General features: G+C 37.0%; 1 protein-coding gene across 1 annotated transcript in view; it reads left to right on the top strand.

Annotated features, from left to right (window-relative positions):
• The window catches only part of LOC148949361 (uncharacterized), a 289387-nt gene that overhangs the window by 80584 nt on the left and 189859 nt on the right, over positions 1-18944 (top strand). Inside the window, exon 4 of the mRNA XM_089093397.1 lies at positions 8470-8605. Within this exon, the coding sequence (XP_088949523.1) occupies positions 8470-8605 (136 nt within the window). The remainder of the gene's footprint in view (positions 1-8469; positions 8606-18944) is intronic.

Here is an 18944-nt window from a genome sequence, read left to right as displayed (position 1 = left end):
GTTATCAAAGCTTTGTAATAGGCTTTTACAACATTCCTTTTTTTTAACAAAAGATATCTCTCTTACCATTTAGGGACAAAAATAATTTCCATTAGACATCCAAAATACAAAATTTTACTGATAGTACTACCATTAAACAACTTCTTACTGAAGGTAGCCATCCAAATATGGTTTTAGCCCTGCAAATTTGTAATTGTGTCGCGAAAGAAATATTTTGGTTTTGTCTTTTTTCTTTTTAGTGTGTGTTTGTGTCTTCCTATGCTACCGATTGAATTTTTTGTAAGACCCAGAAAGTGGTAAAGGTTTGAATTCTGGAGTTTTATGGAAAGTGTGGATCTTTGGCCAGATATATATTACAATTCGAATGGGTGCATTTAGTTCTTGCCTGGGGTAAAATGAGGTGACTTCGCTTGTCCTTCAGCCAGAGCCAAAAGTTTTTGAGCTAGTGTGACACTTTATAATAAATGCCAGAGAAAACTATCTGAATCTGTTCCACCACACTTTAGTCTCTTCGAGCCGTGTTCCTGTTTTCGAGTCGAAAGCTCTATTCAAGCTAGCAGGAAGCAGTTTTGAAGCTTGATTACAATTCAAAATTACTTAAGATGTATGACAGTTTCCTGACTTCACTGTTAAAACATTTATTTAAAATGATAAAAGGAAAAATGTAAGATATCCAGAAAAGGAGCATCAACTGCCATCTACTTCTACAAGCTATTTTATTTGTGGTTCTGCTGAGTTGTGATTTCATTTAGTGTCTTTGGGGATTATAAGGGAGGAAATGTTTTAAAAGTACCCATTAACATTAAAAAGCTTTCTCCTGGCAAAATAAATTATGGGTTTCCCTTTGTTTCTTTGCTAGTAGTGGTATTAGACACTGGCCAATGACACAAAAAGCAATTCTTGAACTAAGAGACGTATAAAGCTGAGCATTGGTCCTCAATAAGCTGATAAATATATATTGCATTATTTAGTTTTCTAAATGAATCCTTCGATCAGAAATGCGATTTTTAAAATTTATTCTTTGCTGTTCTTTACTCTTTAGTCCTTTGTTGCAGTACACACTAGAAAACAAATGGATATTTACTCTAGTCAACAATGAACTAAGACTTGATTTATCACAAAAACAAGCTTCAGATAAAAAGTGGGCCCTGCAAATTTTTTAGCAGAAAGTAAGTCATATTGCACCTAGTTTGAATTGGAAAGGATTTTCATTTTGTATGAGTGAAGGATCAAAGTGTTGCATTGGCCCCAGTAACAGCCTGCCGCCCCTCCAACGCCTCATATACAACCTTCTACTAAAATGGTAGGTATGCTCCACCTTGTTTGAGCCAAAATTATGCAAGGACTTCAATTAAGTATTATTAAAAAGCATAACGGGGGCCCACTGACCTGAAATACTCTCCCCGCCCTCTCTCAGCCGTTTTATTTTCTTTGTAGAAAGGAAGGCATGTTGCACCCTATTTGAGCCCAAATCATGCGACTCTTCTCTAATTATATTATAGGAGGAGTGGAATGGGCTTTTGTCGCCTCCAACAGCCACTGCATCTACAATCACCAACTTCTTGGCATAAACATTTGCATGTTGCATTCAATTTGAACCAGAATTACGCAATGAATTGCAATTCATATTTTTGGAGCACTAAATTGGGTAAGATGCCTTTCAAAACCGTCTGCCCCTCCTAATGCCAATTTTTAACTAAGCATTTGCAAGTTTCACCTTGCTAAAACGGAATCATTGGATGACTTTCAACCTGCCTGATTGGAGGACCAAAGTTGGGCCTTGTTCCTTTGAAAATGCTCTAACACCGCCTGCAAACTTTTTAGCACAGAGGTGGGCTTGTTGCACCTTTTTAAACCATAGTCATAAAAGGATTTTAAATCTGCATGAATGGAGGACCAAAGCGGGTCTATGACACTTCTAATGCTTCTCACGCCTCCCAACTTCAATGTTTTAGTGGAAAGATGTGTTTGTCACATCTTATTGAAAGGAAATGTCAAATGATTTTCAATTCGTCTGATTTTGGTAAAAAGTGGGCCCATGGCTTTTCTAACACCACCCTCTCACCCCAACAGGTTTTAAAAAATTGACAGGCATGTCGCACCTTTTTAGTGTAGAATCACATAAGAATTCAAATCCATATGAATGGAGCCACAAACTGGGCCTTTCAACTAGCGGCGTCATTTCATTCTGAACTAAGGGGCGGATAAGCAACCTCTGTGGGCCCCCCAAAGTGGCCAGCTCACAGTTGTTTAAGAGCAACGTTCCTTCACAGTGGTTAGCAGAGGCCTCTTCCAAGATCAACTAATAATAGTAAGAAGTAATTTAACAGTTTTTAATAAACACAGAAAACTTAAGTTGGAAAGTAATTCACAGTTTTATTGCAAAACTGGGAACCAACGAGGTCTCATTTTTCCAGAAATACCAACCATAGCCTCAAAATTCAATGATTCAACAAAATTTTTTTTTCACTAAACACCAAAATTAGATCACCGAGCCTTTCATCACCTGTTGTTGATCCTAAATAGGTTTTAATCAGTCTTAATGTGGAAAGCAATCTCATTACAAGCCATTGTGATAGGCAGAGTAATGAAGATTTGTATAATTTTCCAAACTTCAGAATATGCTATCAACATTGCCTTCACAAAGTTCTGAAGTTCTGAGAGATCTTTTGGCCTACTGTGGAAAAAGTAGATACATCTTCTCACAAGATCCGTTTGCGAGGCAAATAGGGTTGTGCCAATGCAAGCTTCTTTGTAATGCGCTGTCCCACTAGGTAGTCAGCTCGTATTGAGAAAGGGCAGTGGATCAACATCTAATGCAGAGATTGACTCTAACAGTGAAAGAGCAGTCGCTTTCGAACTCATAGCGCAATTTGTATATCACAAAAAATAATCCCTTTAGAAAGCATCTTTAGCTGATTCTTCCACTTCAGCATGGTCACTGTTTCCCAAAGTCGACACGGTTACAAAATTAGGCAAGCTGAAAGCTACTTACTGAGCATGCTTTGGTCTTTTTCCCGAGGAACCAGAATTCTGAAAATTTTGCAAAAAATCCTCTGTGAAACCACACTCACGATAAAATTGTTTGCTTTATCAAACATTACATCAAAAGCTTTTTCAGTTTGCATGTCAGTAATTTCAGCTCGCGTAGCTGCGGTAAGACAAGTAGCTCTAAACAAAACAAGGTCTGCCAACAGCAGCTGCTCAAACAGATATTGTGGCCAAAAAGATCCGCTAGTCGGAGTGTAAATATAAATTCAAATGTCTGAAGACTGGTTGCGAGTCCGTGGGCCTGAGCCCACGTCTGAAGAATGTTTTGGTAATTGATGAAACAGCCAAGATACAGTTGTATCTGTTCAGTACTTTGTTCACCGATATACATCAGTATGCCAATTTTGCAGTAGATGATTTCTCCAACTGAGGAACAGTTATGCCAGCGGCTTTCTGAGCATTAATAAAACAGTTGGTAGTGAATACTGCTATTCTCTGCAAAACAATACAGCTCTTGAAGAATAGAGAAGAAAGATGTCATTCGTCTCAAGTTCCAAATACAATCACCCAACACAAGGTTGAGTCTACGAGCACGCAAGTGATTGTAAATTGCATACGATGCAACTGCTTTAATACCGGCTTGCATACCTGAATGTGGCTGCTCATGACACTGGCCTGACATTTTCATAGAAAAATTGAAAAAACAACAAATTTACCCCCCCCCTTCTGGATGTCAAACAGTAAATTTAGACACCCCCCCCCCATCCAAAATTCTCTTGAATTGACACCAATTGGTAGGTCTCTTATTTGTTTTTGTTTTTTTGATAAAATAAAAGTTCAAAATAGGGATAAAATCTGTTTTAATAGACAGTGTATAGAAATTCACAAAAATACCAGATATTTTGGTCCCATATACAGTGACCGTCATCAGTAGTAAAATAGACCGAAATATCTGGTATTTTCGTGAATTTCTATGCACTGTCTATTAAAAAGGATTTTATCCCTATTTTGAAATTTTATTTTACCGTCATCGAAAGGCAGTGTGGTCTCCGAAATTACTTGTTAGCTTTTTTTTTCATGTTTTTCTCGCCTTTTTTTAAGTTGATTCAAGCCAAGTCCCCCCCCCCCTCCATTGATAAGGCTTTTCAATCGTGAAGTAGAAATATTTGGTCTTTGATTTTTGGCACAATTTCTTTTAACTGTCCTATTAACAAATCTTGTGCTTGTTTCATATTCTCATTTTGTTATAATCTTGGGTATATAAGATTAGGTACTGTCCGTCAAGATTTTTATCGATTCTTTGAATTGTCCTTTTATATAATATATTTTTTCTTATCTTTCCTGAAATCATAAAAAAATAACTGGTCTGAAGTTCTGACTTTGATTTTCTCAAAATTCAAAAAGCCAAATTTCAAGACCATTCAAGAAAAAAAAATTCATGAGATAACCATTTTTAATGAAATCAAATTTTAAATTTAACGCGTTAACTGAAGTAAAAAAAGCGCAAGGAACTTGCAAAATTCCAAGCGGTCTGGTGTCTATTAGCAATAATATGTCTATAGCTACTATGAATGCAATAAGTCCGTCGTTGTACAAATTGTGTTCTATTTACAAAGTCCGGTAAAAGAGAAGACCTGAGTCACATACGACCTAGAAAAAATTCAGAACAGATTCAAGAACATACTCAAAGAAATAAAGAGTACATAATACGTTTATATATAGGGGATCACTGCCCCGGAATCGCGTAACCGACATCTATAGTTTTGTTACGCCTTGTTTTATTGTAATGAAAGTCGGGCACCGTGGCTTTTACATCAAGAACATGCGTTATGAAATACGAAATAGGAATATTAAATAAATATGTTTGGGAATGAAGCTCACAATAGATTGTTGTGGAGTACAGCTTTATCAGAAACGGATTTTTTTTTAATTGAAGAAAGAATTTTTTTCACACTTAGCAAGGTAAGATAAGATTTATTCTTCATTAGATACACATACAATATTACATGTTGTTATTAATCCCCCAAAGGATCAGTGGCCTGTACAAAGGGGGGAAACAAATGAGTTGCTTACTCAGAGATGAAAAACAAAAGAAAATTTAAAATGATCACTTATTCACATACGAAGGAGAAGAAAAGAAAATATAGATAAAATGAAAACTATAGAAAAAAATAGAATAAATAAACTTAATTAATCAATTAGATTAAATAGACTCAAAATAAAAAAAATAAAATAAAATAAAAACATAAATAAAAATAACTTCTACGAAGCCAAAGAATTTTTAACAATTTTTTTAAACAAACCGAATGAGTGGCACGCTCGAGCTGATTCAGGCAAATTATTTCAAACAATATGACACGCAATTAAAGGATTAAAATCTGACCTTATGCAAGGAGTAAATGGAACTTGAACATGATTTGTCATATTACGAAGGTTATAATTATTTTGATTAGAGGCAAAAGATAGCGGAACACTTAGGGGCCGGGGAAGGTCACCATGAAGCTGAGCAAAAGTAAAACATGCACATGAAAGAATGTATAGTGACTCAAGATCAAGTAATGGTATAACTAATGAACGATTCATTTCCTGAATGATATCAAATCAATATAATTTTGACTACAGATTTGGGGCCCCTCCAAAAATAAACGGGGAGCTATAGCCCCAGCCAGCCCCTCCCAAATAAAACCACTGCTTTCAACCCTTCAACACTTTCTCCTAACCCCTTATAATGTAAATTTTCAGCAGAAAGGTAGGGATGGTAGTGGCTTTTTGAAGAGTGATAACACAAGAATTTTAAAACTATATGATTTTAGAGCCAAAGAGGGGAGTCGCCACTACCACACAACATCCCCAAATCTTAAATGGGAAGGTACGAATATTGCGCCTTACTTTAATTGAAAACCTGTAATGATTTTCAATGTGTATGATTTCAGACACAAAATGGACCCACAATGCCTTCAAGACACCCCCCTCATCACTGAATAAATTTTCATCCGTATGATTTAAGACGCATAGTAAATCCTCGCACCCCTCAAGACTCACTCCCGTTGTCAATTTTCAGTATAGCGGTAGGCTTGCATTTTATTTTTTTACTAATTGAAGGAAAATTCATAGAGCAAGTACTTCAGGCCACTGATAAATGAAAATGATGATTTTTAAAGGCGTATTTTCTGTTTCAGACCTCCAATCTGACTGAAACTTGTGGGGCAAAAAGCTTTCTGCCAAGACAACAGAGCGGCTGGATTTTCAAAGGTGCCCAGAGCTTCTGAGCCACACCTGTCGTTAATAATAAAGTTTTGCATTCACCTGAAATTTGGTTAGGATGGGACCTACAGCTAAAAAGATGTTAAATAAGAAATTTTAGACTGTTGAACTTTAAAGCCCGAGCGCTAGCAGGCTTTAAATTTATTTTTTGGGGGGTTTCTCCTCCAATTCAAAGAGTGACTCGTAAGCAAGAGCCGTAAAGCTTGTTCCTCTTCAGAGAAGAGGGGATAAGTACTTGTTCTAACTTGTCTACCTTTTTATTGTTTCCGACACATTTTAGAGAAGGAAAGTTTGTCTTCATGCAAATGGCCATGCATCGATTATAAATAGCAATGCAACGCAATGACCTCATTTGGCAAAGTCTATTAAAGTTCTTATGTGGTAATCATTTCGTGATAGGCATAGAATAAAATGGTTTTCACCACCAAATACACACGGAACAATTGAAAAGTGTTGTGTTTTGAGGAAAAGTAACGTCGTCTTCGCTTTTACATGAAATATTTTTAGAAATAACAACATTGATTGTGTTAGGTTTTATCTTTTAGGGCAAAGGGATAAAGGATTCAATTGACACATTGTAAAACTAACAACACTGACTGGTTTTCTGAAACAGAAAATATAACTGATTTAACAACATCACTTATTTTCAAACTGTCTTTAAGAAGCTCGTAATCCATTTCTTTTCTTAAGATAGAACATTCATCTCTCTTAGAAGAATTTGCTGTTGAAACTACTATTTGAAAGTTTTGTGAGTTTAAAACTAAAGTACTCAGATGGTAATAAAGAAATAGAAATTGAGGTTCTGATCCCGCAACATCATTGTCTGTGAATCCAATCAAAGATTGTTCGAACACTGTACACTACCCTAGTGAATTAGATCCTGTTTCTATAGGTCTTGTTTTTAATAATATTTTGAATGATTCAATGGAACAGATTTTTCTATATTTTATTAGCTCAAAGAAGCACTAGAAATCCTTAAGAACAACACAGATCTGGCTTATATTGATTGTCGCGAAGGTCTTTGCTATATTTTACGAAGCCAATACAGAGAGACCAAATCAGTCAGAATTCCACCCAGGATGGGGACTGGCGACCAGCTTTTTTTCTTCTGTGGAATCCAAAAACGAGAGGCAAAGACAAAAAATGGATTGTTACACTATTTACCGATTATATACTACTTTCGACCCCCCTTGTATGAGGGAGTATGGAAAGCTATGAATGCAAATGAGTTACCTAAAAAGTTAATCAAATTCATTCAGGCGTAGTACCTCCATACTAAAGTTCAAATACCAGTTAGCAAGGGCTCTCGTCCTTCATTTTATTGATTATAGAGTCAAACAGAGGTGCGTTTTATCTCCGGCCCTTTTTGACTTTGAAATTGGCTGGAAAGGGCAATAGAAATCTTCCGTGGCGTTGGCGTCAGTCCGAATTTCTGCATAACTGACTTGGATTATGCGGAAGATGCTGATTTTTCTTCAAACAGGGGCCAAGTATAAGCTGAATAGATTAGGTAGTGCCTCAGTATCGGTAGGCATGAAGATTAGCTCACCCAAGACTAAAGTTATGATGCCGCACAATTCCTAGGAAAACCTCTTGATAATTGACCGCTCTCCCATAAAAGTGGCAAGCGAATTCAAACACCTTGGTTCGTTTGCTGACCGTTATGATGGAATCGATGTCTTATGATCTTGTCTATTTGAGTAGATTTTATTTGATACCATGCAAAATGTTAGGTTTGGATTGTTCCTCCGTAATTAAAAAAAAAATTTGACGCCTCTGGCGAGAATATAATTTTAAAGCTGTGATACGATCATCCCCGATTTTTATCATCGAAATTCCATTTCACCTCCCCAAAAATTAAGGGATTTTTCCTGAAAAATGAGAGTCCTGTCATACCAACTAGAGGTAAAGATTTTTTCCCTCAAATTGTAGTTTGGCTCCATAAAATGTCTTAAATGACCAGATGGTAACAGCATTCAGGCTCATGTAATCGTTGAAAATCCGAATTTGCAGAAAGTCTGTAACTTCAATTTGTATGTAGCAATACAAAAGGCCATAAGTGAGAAGAGCCAGTTCTAATTAAGATTGATGTTAGGCTAATATTATAAAAAAACTGCAAGTAAAAAAGAGCTAAAAGAAGAGATGCACCGCAATTTAGCTAGAAGCAATAGTATTATTATCCCTTGTTTATGTGTATTCGTAATTAATTTTCAGTGGCTCTCCATGTGATCGAGTTTTCACTGAATGTCGACTTCAGACATGTTACGTGCAGTCTCCTGCGTTTCCTGGCTTTTATCCAAGAAATCTAAATTGCAAATACGTGATTTCTACTAGACAACCATTCATTAAGGTAAAATATTCTATATTTATATCTGATTCGCTTCCTATTATTTGCATGTTTTCTTTAGAAAAAGTGTTTACATCTCCCAGACCAAAAAAGGAGATTTTGGATGTTGTATTAAATTAAGTTAGCTGATCATGTGTTATGTTATTTAACCAATAAGGCAATAGCCCTGGTATCCTTGTCTGTATTTTAAATTTGTAAGAAGAAGTATTTTAAATTTGTAAGAGAAGTTGTATTTGTTGCACTATAGGTGGTATGTCGATTGTGATACTGCCTCATAGGTTCAATGGATGGAGGTTCATAGATAGGTTCATAGATGGAGTATCACGTTCCCCTTGGCATTAAAACTGAGTTTTCAGACTACCACAGTTACAGATTCTTTAGAAAAACGAATAAATCCATAACAATCTGTATTAAAGTCTTTATTTTGCCTTTGGAGAAAATGAAAAAGAAAATTGGAACTATTTTTGTTTACATTCGTTTTTTGACGCCCAAAAATGGGCTCAAAATTTAGCCGGTTTCTGATAGATTCGTAACTTACAGGGCATATAGACAGAGCCATCTAGACCCGAATGAAAGCAAACAAGTTTTCAAAGTTGGTTATATGCTGGGAAGGAGCATGCGCGTAGAGGCCTCTGTTTTGACTTTTCAACCACATAGATTGAAAATTGTTTTATGGCCTGAGTTTCAGAAAAGTTAGACATCCCTAGGTTCTATAAGGAAAATATCAATGAAACCTCTTTTGTATGTGTGGGAAATTTGTATAATTTGTTCCCCTCTACCCTGAGAATGCATTTATTCTTTTGTCCCCGGATGCACAGTTTTTGTGTCTTTTCATCTTGGATTCAAGTTGCTCCTCTCATAAAGTCAAGCAAATACACATTTAAAATATCTAGAGCTAAGGGAAACACATCTCTTGATTTATTCTCACTAATATGAAGAATTTTCGTACCCCTCCAGATGTGTCCTCATTAGTTGGGAGTTACCACCTATTCCTCTTTTTGTCTCCCTTTTCAAACTTTAATCATTGTTTCTCAATCACCTATGGCTCTTACAGCGCTTTCAGTAACTTCTTTCCTTTGGCACATGATTGAATATCAAAGATTGGCCCGATATTTACAATTTTAATAATCTTGAGGAAAAATTACTATTTTCTATAGAAATCCAAACAGTAAATATCTAATTTCTTTCCCAGAAAAAATATTAAACAGTGGTCCAGTGATAAGCCTTAATCAGAAATGAACTTAAGCTGTTCAGAAATCATAACTAAAGATATTCAGGTTAGAAAGAAGTTACTGAAGATTATGAATATGATTTTTGAAAAAGGGGAAGAACCTAGCGATTGTAAGAAAACCCTAATTAAACCCCGTATAAGAAAGGTGATAAGAGTGAGTGTGGTAATTATAGAGGCATTAGTCTGGTCTTCGTAGATAGCGAATTTCTTAGTATGATGATACTTTTTAGACTGAGAGATGCTGTAGACAAAGTTTAAAGAGAAGAAAAATGCAATTTTAGCAAGGGTAGAGGATGTGTCGACTAAATTTTCACTCTTAGGTTAAAATTAAGAAATACCGGAGTCATCAAACCCTCTTCAGTTTTATAGATTATGAACAGGCGTTCGATTCAGCTGATAGAAGAGCATTATCGAATGTCTTATCCTTGTATGGTACACCAAATAAATACATTAAAATGATTAGTGCTATGTACGGGATCAAGACTGCTGCAGTTAAGGTAGGAAATGAGGCTAGTAGTTGGTTTCTTATTAAATCAGGAGTTAAGCAGGGTTGAATTCTATCTCCATTTATATGAATAATTTTGATGGACTTTGTCTTAAGGAAAAAGCAGGGAAAACAATGAGAGAACACGGAATCCAATGGGGAGGAAAAACTTTCCTGGATTTGGATTATGCTGATGGTTTAAACATCCTAGATGAATGTGTGAGCAAAATGATGAACTTTTAGAGGTTGTGCGGGTTTAGGATGCTAATATAGGTTTGAAAATTAATGTTAAGAAGACTAAGTCACTAAGGTTAAGAATAAGTAAGGATGAAAAGTTGACATCGGGTAACGAAAAGATTGATCGTTAATGGCCGCATTTATTCTTTTTGTCCCCGGATACACAGTTTTTGTCTCTTTTAATCTTCCTTATTAAATTGGCTGTCTTTGAGGTACGATTTGAGGCTATATGAGGCTGTGGGGGTACCTCGGGTACTCCCAATATGAGGCTCAATCGGTTTTTGCCATTAAAGGTAATAAAAGTATTTATTTACTGAACTGTACAATCTGCTTTTATTTGATCTTGCATTTGAGTTTTAGATATAGTCATGGCTCCAGCCCTGAAGGACCCTCTTCAACCAACAGATAAGAAAAAATGGTTTTAAGAGTATTTATGACCCGAAGAGCATGATTGCTTAAAAAACATTCACTTTGTAATGTGTATTATGGGAGGTTTAAAAAGAGTCCTCTAAATCCAGATAGAAAGCACTTCTTCTTGGAAACGTTACACTACGACAAGATAGAATAAATTATCTCAAATTCCTCTACAATGAAACTGTTCGTAGTAACGAATTGCCAGTAAGGAACATCTCGGCCCAATAGCAACCTTAACTCCAAAAAAGAAAAAAAGAAAAATCAATTGACAACAATATTTAAATAAAAAGGATGTTTTTATGCTGTTCCAAGTATATAGAATTCATTAAGTTTAATGGTACCAATCAATAGCAACAAGCCTTAGAAAATTTGTCTGATTTTTGAAAAGGGGGAAACGCTTCCAAAAAGCTAAGCTTTCTTAATGAAAATCATACCATTAGATTCAGCATATCGGAGACTCCCTACTGTAGAGGTTTCAAGCTTATATCTCCAAAAATATGAAATATTGTATCTTTTGCAATAAGAAAAAAAAAATCTCTGATGCGTGTTTATTTTTTTTGTCTGTTTTTGTTTTTGATCAGGGATGATCGTATCAAACCAATGATCCTATAAGATCGGGAGAGAGACCATTTAAATAGAGATCAAAGGCTCTAGTGCCCTTTTTTAGTAACCATGAGGTTTGGAGGGAAAGTAATCCTCCTCCCACATCCTTTCTTGAGAAAGACATCCGGTTAAAATTTTGAAATAGCCAATTGATTCAACTTAATATAAAGGTCCAAACACTGATAAAAACCCCCCGTAATCCCTGGAGAAAAGGTAAGCTACACAATTTGCACATTGTTTACATATAGTTTATCTGCGAGGGGATTTTTCAGGGGGAGAATTTTGAATTCGGGAAGAAATTTACCAGGGGAATCTGCCCGGGAAAAACTTTACACGCCGGGTGGAGGAAGAGGATTTCCTGGAATGACTCAAAAACGGTCAGAAACTAAAACAGTTTTCTTCAATTGAACGTAAGAAACAATATTAAAACATAAATATACCAGAAATTATTCAATATATGACGAGGGATGCCCCTTCAGATGCCCCTCTTTACGCTAAAGTTTTACTTTTTGTCACAATTCTTTAAGAAATACTAAAAAAAAGAAAATTTAAATAAAGGTCATTAAATTTGAATGAGAAGATTTTAAAGAACTTCCAAGATTTTAACGTAAAGAGCGAGTGTTGAGGAAGCGGCAGCTCCTGTCATATACGGAATAATTTTTGTTTGTGTCAAGTTTTCATGTTGCAACTTTTTTTCGTGTATTTAATTAAGTAATAGAGTGAAGAAAATCTAACTTTTCCATTTTTCTTTGTATCGTATGAAAGGATACACTTTGACAAAGTTTAGAAAAAAAAAACAGATTGAAATTGCTTTTTACTTCTTGTTTGCGGAAAGCATTCCGCAACAAGCATTCAGACGAGTTTAAGAAGCCTGATTCTTTCCAAAGTTTCCAAAAAAGAAAGGTAGATATTTTTTGAAAAGGAGTGTTTTAACACAAATGTACTATTTCAGGGAGTATCCAATGCCTTGGTACTTAAGATGAATAACATGACGTGTCTTTAAATAGATTAAATAAAAAAAAAAGTTTTCCTACTGGAAATAATGAGCAGCATTACAACTTTAAACGAAAAAAAAGTATCCTGTAAATCTGCCTCTTCCTCAACTCTTGTTCTTTCCGCCAAAGTCTTAGAGTATTTTAAAAATACTTCTTATCCAAATTAGCGACTCTTGTCCTTGAATTGTCTTTATTAAAGAACCAGGTCGAAAAGTTTTAATGTTGCTTCTTAATTTCAGCTGGAAAAGTTTGCTTCTTTCCCATATTTAATTTCTGACCCTTTTCAAACTCCCTAAACTTTCCTCCTCGCTAAAAACTTCCTGCTGAAAATCCCCCCCCTCCCGAAAAAAATCTGAATAATTCCCAATAACAAATACTATATGTGAACAACAGGCAGATCAGATTCCCCAGGAACTATGGAGGGTTATATTACTGCCAAAGGTATAGTTATTGGACCCTTGATTGATGATCAATCAAATGGCTATCCTAAAATTTTGATCGGATGTCTTTGGGGAAAAATGGGGATGGGAAGGGGTTAGTTGCCCTCCAGTCTCTTTGATTACTTAAAAAAGGCGCTAAAACTTTTGATTTCCTTTCGAATGGGCTCACTCCCGATTTTTTAGGACAATTGGTTCGATATGATCACCCTTGGAAAACAAAAAACAAATAAACACGCATCCACATTTTTGTGTATTCTCCGCCTTTTTTAAAATCAGGCAAATATTCTCTGGCTCGTAGGTTTTGATGGGTAACATTAAACTTATGGACTTTTATATATTTTCAATCAGAGGCATATGGTAAAGGCCAAAGGCCATATAGTAAAGCCCTATAGTAAAGGCCATATGGTTCCAATGTTTTATTATTTATTTATTTATTATTTTTCTTTTCCAGAGGCACTTCATATGGAAGGGGTGGTCATATAAACTTCAAAGACGGCTCATTCGATTGTAAATCGAGAGTTCTAGTGCCATTTTAAGGGTCAAAAGTGATTGGAAGGCAACTAACACCCCTTCCACGCCCACCATTTCCCCAAACACATCCAATCCAAATTTTTAGATAGGCATTTGTTCTACGTAGTTGATTTCCAGATAGAAATTATGTTTTTGAGGAGGACACTCCCCCCACAGCTCTGAAGTTAAGGGTTGTAAGTTATACCCTGGGGGCGTATAAGCTCTTATAGAAAGCTTTGTCGCAGAAACTTCAAAACGGGCTCATTCGATTGGAAATTCAAAGGGCTAGCGCCCTTTTTAATAGTCGAAACTGATTGGGGGCAACTAACACCCCTCTCACGCCCACCTTTTCCCCAAACACATCCAATCAAAATTTGAGATAACCCCTTTTTTCAACGTAGTTGAAAATTCTTAAAATTAGGTCTTTGAGGATGACAACCCCCGCCCACAGTCCTCAGGACATGGGTTGTAAGTTATGCCCTGGGGGCATTTAATGTTTTTATTGAAAGTTTTGTCGTAGAAACTTCAAAAAGGGCTTAATCGATTGGAAATTTAAATGGCTAGTAAACGATACAGTTCGCACGGAACTCTGACTAATGGATAAATCTTCTGGGCTTGTTTTTTTTTACGGGCGTCTTTGGGCTGAAAAACCTCTTCCTAGCTAATTTGTCTGTTATGGGCTGCCTCCCCGTATTGGCATAATATTTGTAGGCGTGAATGTATAATGAGTCGGAGGTAATAGGCTTGAGACTGTCTGTGCAAGATTTCAACTCTTGTTGATAGAAGAACATCGCCAAGTGCTGAAAACCATGTTGTGACCAAGATGGGCCCAGGATTGCGCAAAGCCCCCATTCATGGAGGTCCCAGGGACTTCTTGCTGTAAAGTTCTAAGCCGGCTTAAGCACTTCGGTATAGACTTGAGAAGATATGTGATCCCCGTCCTGCACTGGTATCCGGGATCGTTGCTTTTCCTGAGGCAAAAATAATTTCAATGATTTAAAGAACATGAAAATTAGAACTTGTAATGTTACGACGTTAAAAAACGACTATCGTATTGAAATTTTGACTGATGAATTCAAACAATTCGCGCTGGATTTATTAGGAGTTTCAGAAAATTAAATCTCTGAGTTAGGAGGCATGAAATTAGGTGATATAGAATTTGTTTACTCAGGCAGGAAGGATGGGGTACATAGACAGGGAGTAGGGCTCATGGTGAATAACGAAGCCGTTATGTCTTGGTTAAGCTGGGAAGGTATCAATAATAGAATACTAATCACTCATTTTATGATTAAAAAGTTCATTGTATCAGTTATACGCTAGTAGTATATAGCCATGTAGAACCGACTGACGGAGATACTAGTGACTCAGATGAATTTTGCTCACTGCTACAGGAGAGCAAATAAACAGGGCCCGAGGCAGAAATATGATGTTTTTACTGGGAGATTTTAACGCCCAGGTTGGTAGAAATAGGGATAGAGGGTATCCTAGCCTAGGTAAATTTGGTGTTGGAAAAGAAAACAGTAATGGATACAGACTTTTGTATGTACGTATAACAATCTAGTTATAACCAATACGGTGTTTGGTCATAAAATGGCTCATAAGTTAACATGGTATTTGCTTGATAGTAAGACAGCAAACCTTATTGATTATTTTATTGTAAACCGAAGACTGGCAGGATCAATACAAGATACTAGGGTATATGGGAGTGCCTTTATTGATGCTAAAAGTAAAGATCACCATCTAGTAGTGTCAAGGGTTAATTTAAAGCTGAAATATCGGAAGGGTAACTACCTACCGGAAAGTTATGATTTTGGTTGACTTCAGGATAAGAATTTGAGAAACACTTTTCAGGAACAGTTGTATACTAAACTCAAGAGTATAACATTTGACAATGTAAAAGATGGATGGAATAATATTAAAAAAATAATTTGTGAAGTTGCTGAAGGTGTCTTAGGGAAGAAAGCTAGAACTACAGCTAAAAACATTAGTGAAAAGCTTTATGTTTGATAGAAAGGAGAAAGGACTTGTACAAGAATTACCTTAGTGATAGATTATATGAAAGCAAAAGGAATGTAAAGAAAGTGGAGAAAGCACTAAAATATGAGCTAAGGAGGTGTGAAGTGGAGGGCATGAATAAAATTGCCGAGGATCTAGAAGATGCAGCTAGGTGGCATAATAGTAAAATATTGTACTGTCATGTTAATAAATTCAGAAGTAGTAGTCAATTTGGACTCTGCCCAGTTAAAGCTAGGAATGGGGCCACAATTAGTGATAAGGAAAAAACTAAAGAGAGATGGGCCGAACATTTTGAGAATTTGCTTAACCGAGATAGAGTTGAAGGAAGAGATATAGAGGAAAATGAAAAAGTGTGTGATACATTGGATGTGAAGGAAGATTTGTTTTGTGAAGAGGAATTAGCCTAAGTAATAAAAGGACTAAAAAATAATAAGGCTCCAGGCGCTAATAGGGTGGTAAATGAGTTTCTTAAATATGGTGGCTCTGAGGTTAGGAATAAGTTACTGAAGATTATGAATATGATTTTTGAAAAAGGGGAAGTACCTAACGATTTTAGGAAAACCTTAATTAAGCCACTTTATTAGAAAGGTGATGAAAGTGAGTGTGGTAATTATCGAGGGATTAGTTTGGTTTATGTAGGTAGAAAATTACTTAGTAATATGATACTTTTTAGACTGAGAGATGCCGTAGACAAAGTTTCAAAAGGAGAATAGTCCGGTTTTAGTAAAGGTAGAGGATGTGTCGACTAAATTTTCACTCTTAGGTTAATAATTGAGAAATGCCTGAGTTTTCAAATACCTTTGGTCCTCAGTTTTATAGATTATGGGCAAGCGGTCGATTCTGTTGATAGAAAAGCTTTAGTAAAGGTTTTATCCTTGTATGGTACACCAGAAGTTGAGCAGGGTTGTGTTCTATCCCCCTTTATATGGATTATTTTGATGGACTTTATCTTAAGGAGCACAGGAAAGGCAATGGGAGACCACGGAATCTAAGGGGAGGAAAAAGTCCCCTGGACTTAGATTATGCTGATGATTTAAGCATCCTAGATGAAAGTGTGGTTAATATGAAAGAAGTTTTAGAGGTTTTGCGATTACAGGGTGCTAGAATAGATTTGAAAATTAATGTTAAGAAGACTAAGTCACTAAGGTTAGGAATAAGTGAAGATGAAAAGGTGACGTTGGGCAATGAAAAGAATGATCAGGTGGACAGCTTCACTTACCTTGGTAGTATTATTAGTAAAGATGGTGGAAGCATTGAAGATATTAAAAGAAGAATAGCCAAGGCTCAGGTGTTTTTTTTCACAGTTAAAAAAAGTTTGGAAGAATAGGAAGATAAGTCTGTAAACCAAGATTAGAATATTAGAAGCTACAGTGATGACAGTGGTCAAATATGGCTCTGAAGCATGGACACTCCGAAAAGCAGATGAAGATTTGCTAGATGTTTCCCAGAGAAATTGCTTAAGGATTGTTCTGGGTACCCGGCTGACTGACCGTATGTCAAACAATAGGCTATACGAAAAATGTGTTTCAATACCGCTCTCTAGGGCTATAATGAAAGAAAGGCTGAGGTTGCTAGGGCACGTTGTGCGGATGAAGGATGACAGATTGCCGAAGATTGTTCTTTTCGGCCAACCGTCTAGGGCTAAACGGAAAGCAGGTCGTCCTCATCTGGGGTGGGAGGACGTCATAAATAAATATTTAATGGAAATGGGAACTTCCTGGACGGGTGTAAAAAGGGAGGTTTTGAATAGATTGGGATGGAGGAGGAGCGTGCGTATCTGTGTTGGCCTCAGGCAGCTTGGTGCTGCAGTGAGGTGTTAGTAGTAGTAGTGTCCTTTTTAGTAGTCGAAAGGGATTGGAAGGCAACTTACATTCCTTCCACGCCCACCCTTTCCCCAAAAATATCCAATTAAGATTTTGAGATAGCCATTTTGTTCAACGTAGCTGAAAGTTCTGGAAATTATTTCTTTGAGCAGGACACTCCCCCCAGAATTTTCAGGGCAAGGGTTATAAGTTATACCCTGGGGGCATATATGTTCTTATGGAAGGAATGATCGTATAATTTTCAGAGAAGGCTCATTCGATTGGAAATTGAAAGTTCTAGTTCATTTTTTAAGCATCAAAAGATATCGGCGGGTAACCAGCCCCCCCCCCCCCACGGCCTTTTTCTCAAATGCATCCGATACAATTTAAATATAGCTATTTTGTTAAACATAGCTCAAAGATCATATGACAAAAACTCCGATGTCGACACAACCCCCCAGGGCCAGGGGGCAGGCGTTGTAAGCTATGCCCTGGGGGCATATATGGCTTTTCAAGAAGGAATGCTAATATAAACGTCAAAGACGGATAATTTGATTGGAAATTGAAAGTTCTTGTTCACTTTTTAAGAGCCAAAAGAGATTGGAGGGTACCTAGCCCCCCACTCCACGCCCTTTTTTCTTAAACCTATCTGATAAGAATTTTGAGATAGCCATTTTTTTTAAAAATTGTTCAAAGTTCATATAAAAAAACTCCGGGGTCGACAGAGCCCCCCAGGGCACGAGAGCAGGCGTTGTAAGTTATACCGTGGGGGAATATACAGTTCTTATGGAAGGGATGCTCGTAAAACTTCAGATAGGGCTCATTTGTCTGGAAATTGTAAGTTGAGGAATTCAAGTATCTTGGCTCTATCATAACACCAGATGGCGGAGCTGAAAGGGATATCTCTGCCCGCATAGCAAAAGCCTGGGGAGTGTTTACTAGTCTGAAAAAAGCATTATGGACCAGACGGGAGATCTCAACCAAAACAAAAGTCAGAAGCTATGGTGCAACTGTTCGAGCAGTACTACTGTATGCTTGCGAGACATGGCCGATCAAGACTGAAGATGTGAGAACTTTGGATGTGTTCGACCACCGCTGCCTTCGTTACATCCTCCGCATTAAGAGATGGGACAGGATTTCCAATAGTGAAGTAAGGAGCCGCTGTGGCCAATCTGAAGAGCTATCGCTTATCATTAAAAGACGATACCTGAAGCTCCTTGACAACACAGTGCGCCGTCCCAAAGACACGATGAGTTAGGCCGCCCTTTTCTGTAAACCAGCCCCCTTCTAGACATATAAACCAGAAGGACAAAAGAAGAACCTGCGAAAAAACTTCAAGTAGGATCAGAGACTATAGGGAAGATTTTGGAGACATGGTCGGAGAAGGAACAAAGACTGGCTGAGGATCGCCAGAGAAGCTGCAGCCGACAGGTCCAAGTGGTCGTCGGAAGTCATCCCAAGATCCTTTGGTGCCGGGCAGGACAGTTCATCGTCTGGTTCCCGCCGAAAGTAAAGTAAAGTAAGTAAGTAAATTGTAAGTTCTAGTTCAGTTCTTGAGAGTCAAAAGGGATTGAAGGGTAACTAGTCCCCCCACGCCCCTTTTTTCCCCG

This window comes from Artemia sp. Qi Xiang Cuo, chromosome 8 (genome assembly GCF_049724085.1).
Source record: "Artemia sp. Qi Xiang Cuo chromosome 8, ASM4972408v1, whole genome shotgun sequence".
NCBI classification, from domain to species: Eukaryota; Metazoa; Arthropoda; class Branchiopoda; order Anostraca; family Artemiidae; genus Artemia; species Artemia sp. Qi Xiang Cuo.
This window is presented reverse-complemented; position numbering and strand designations above follow the sequence as displayed.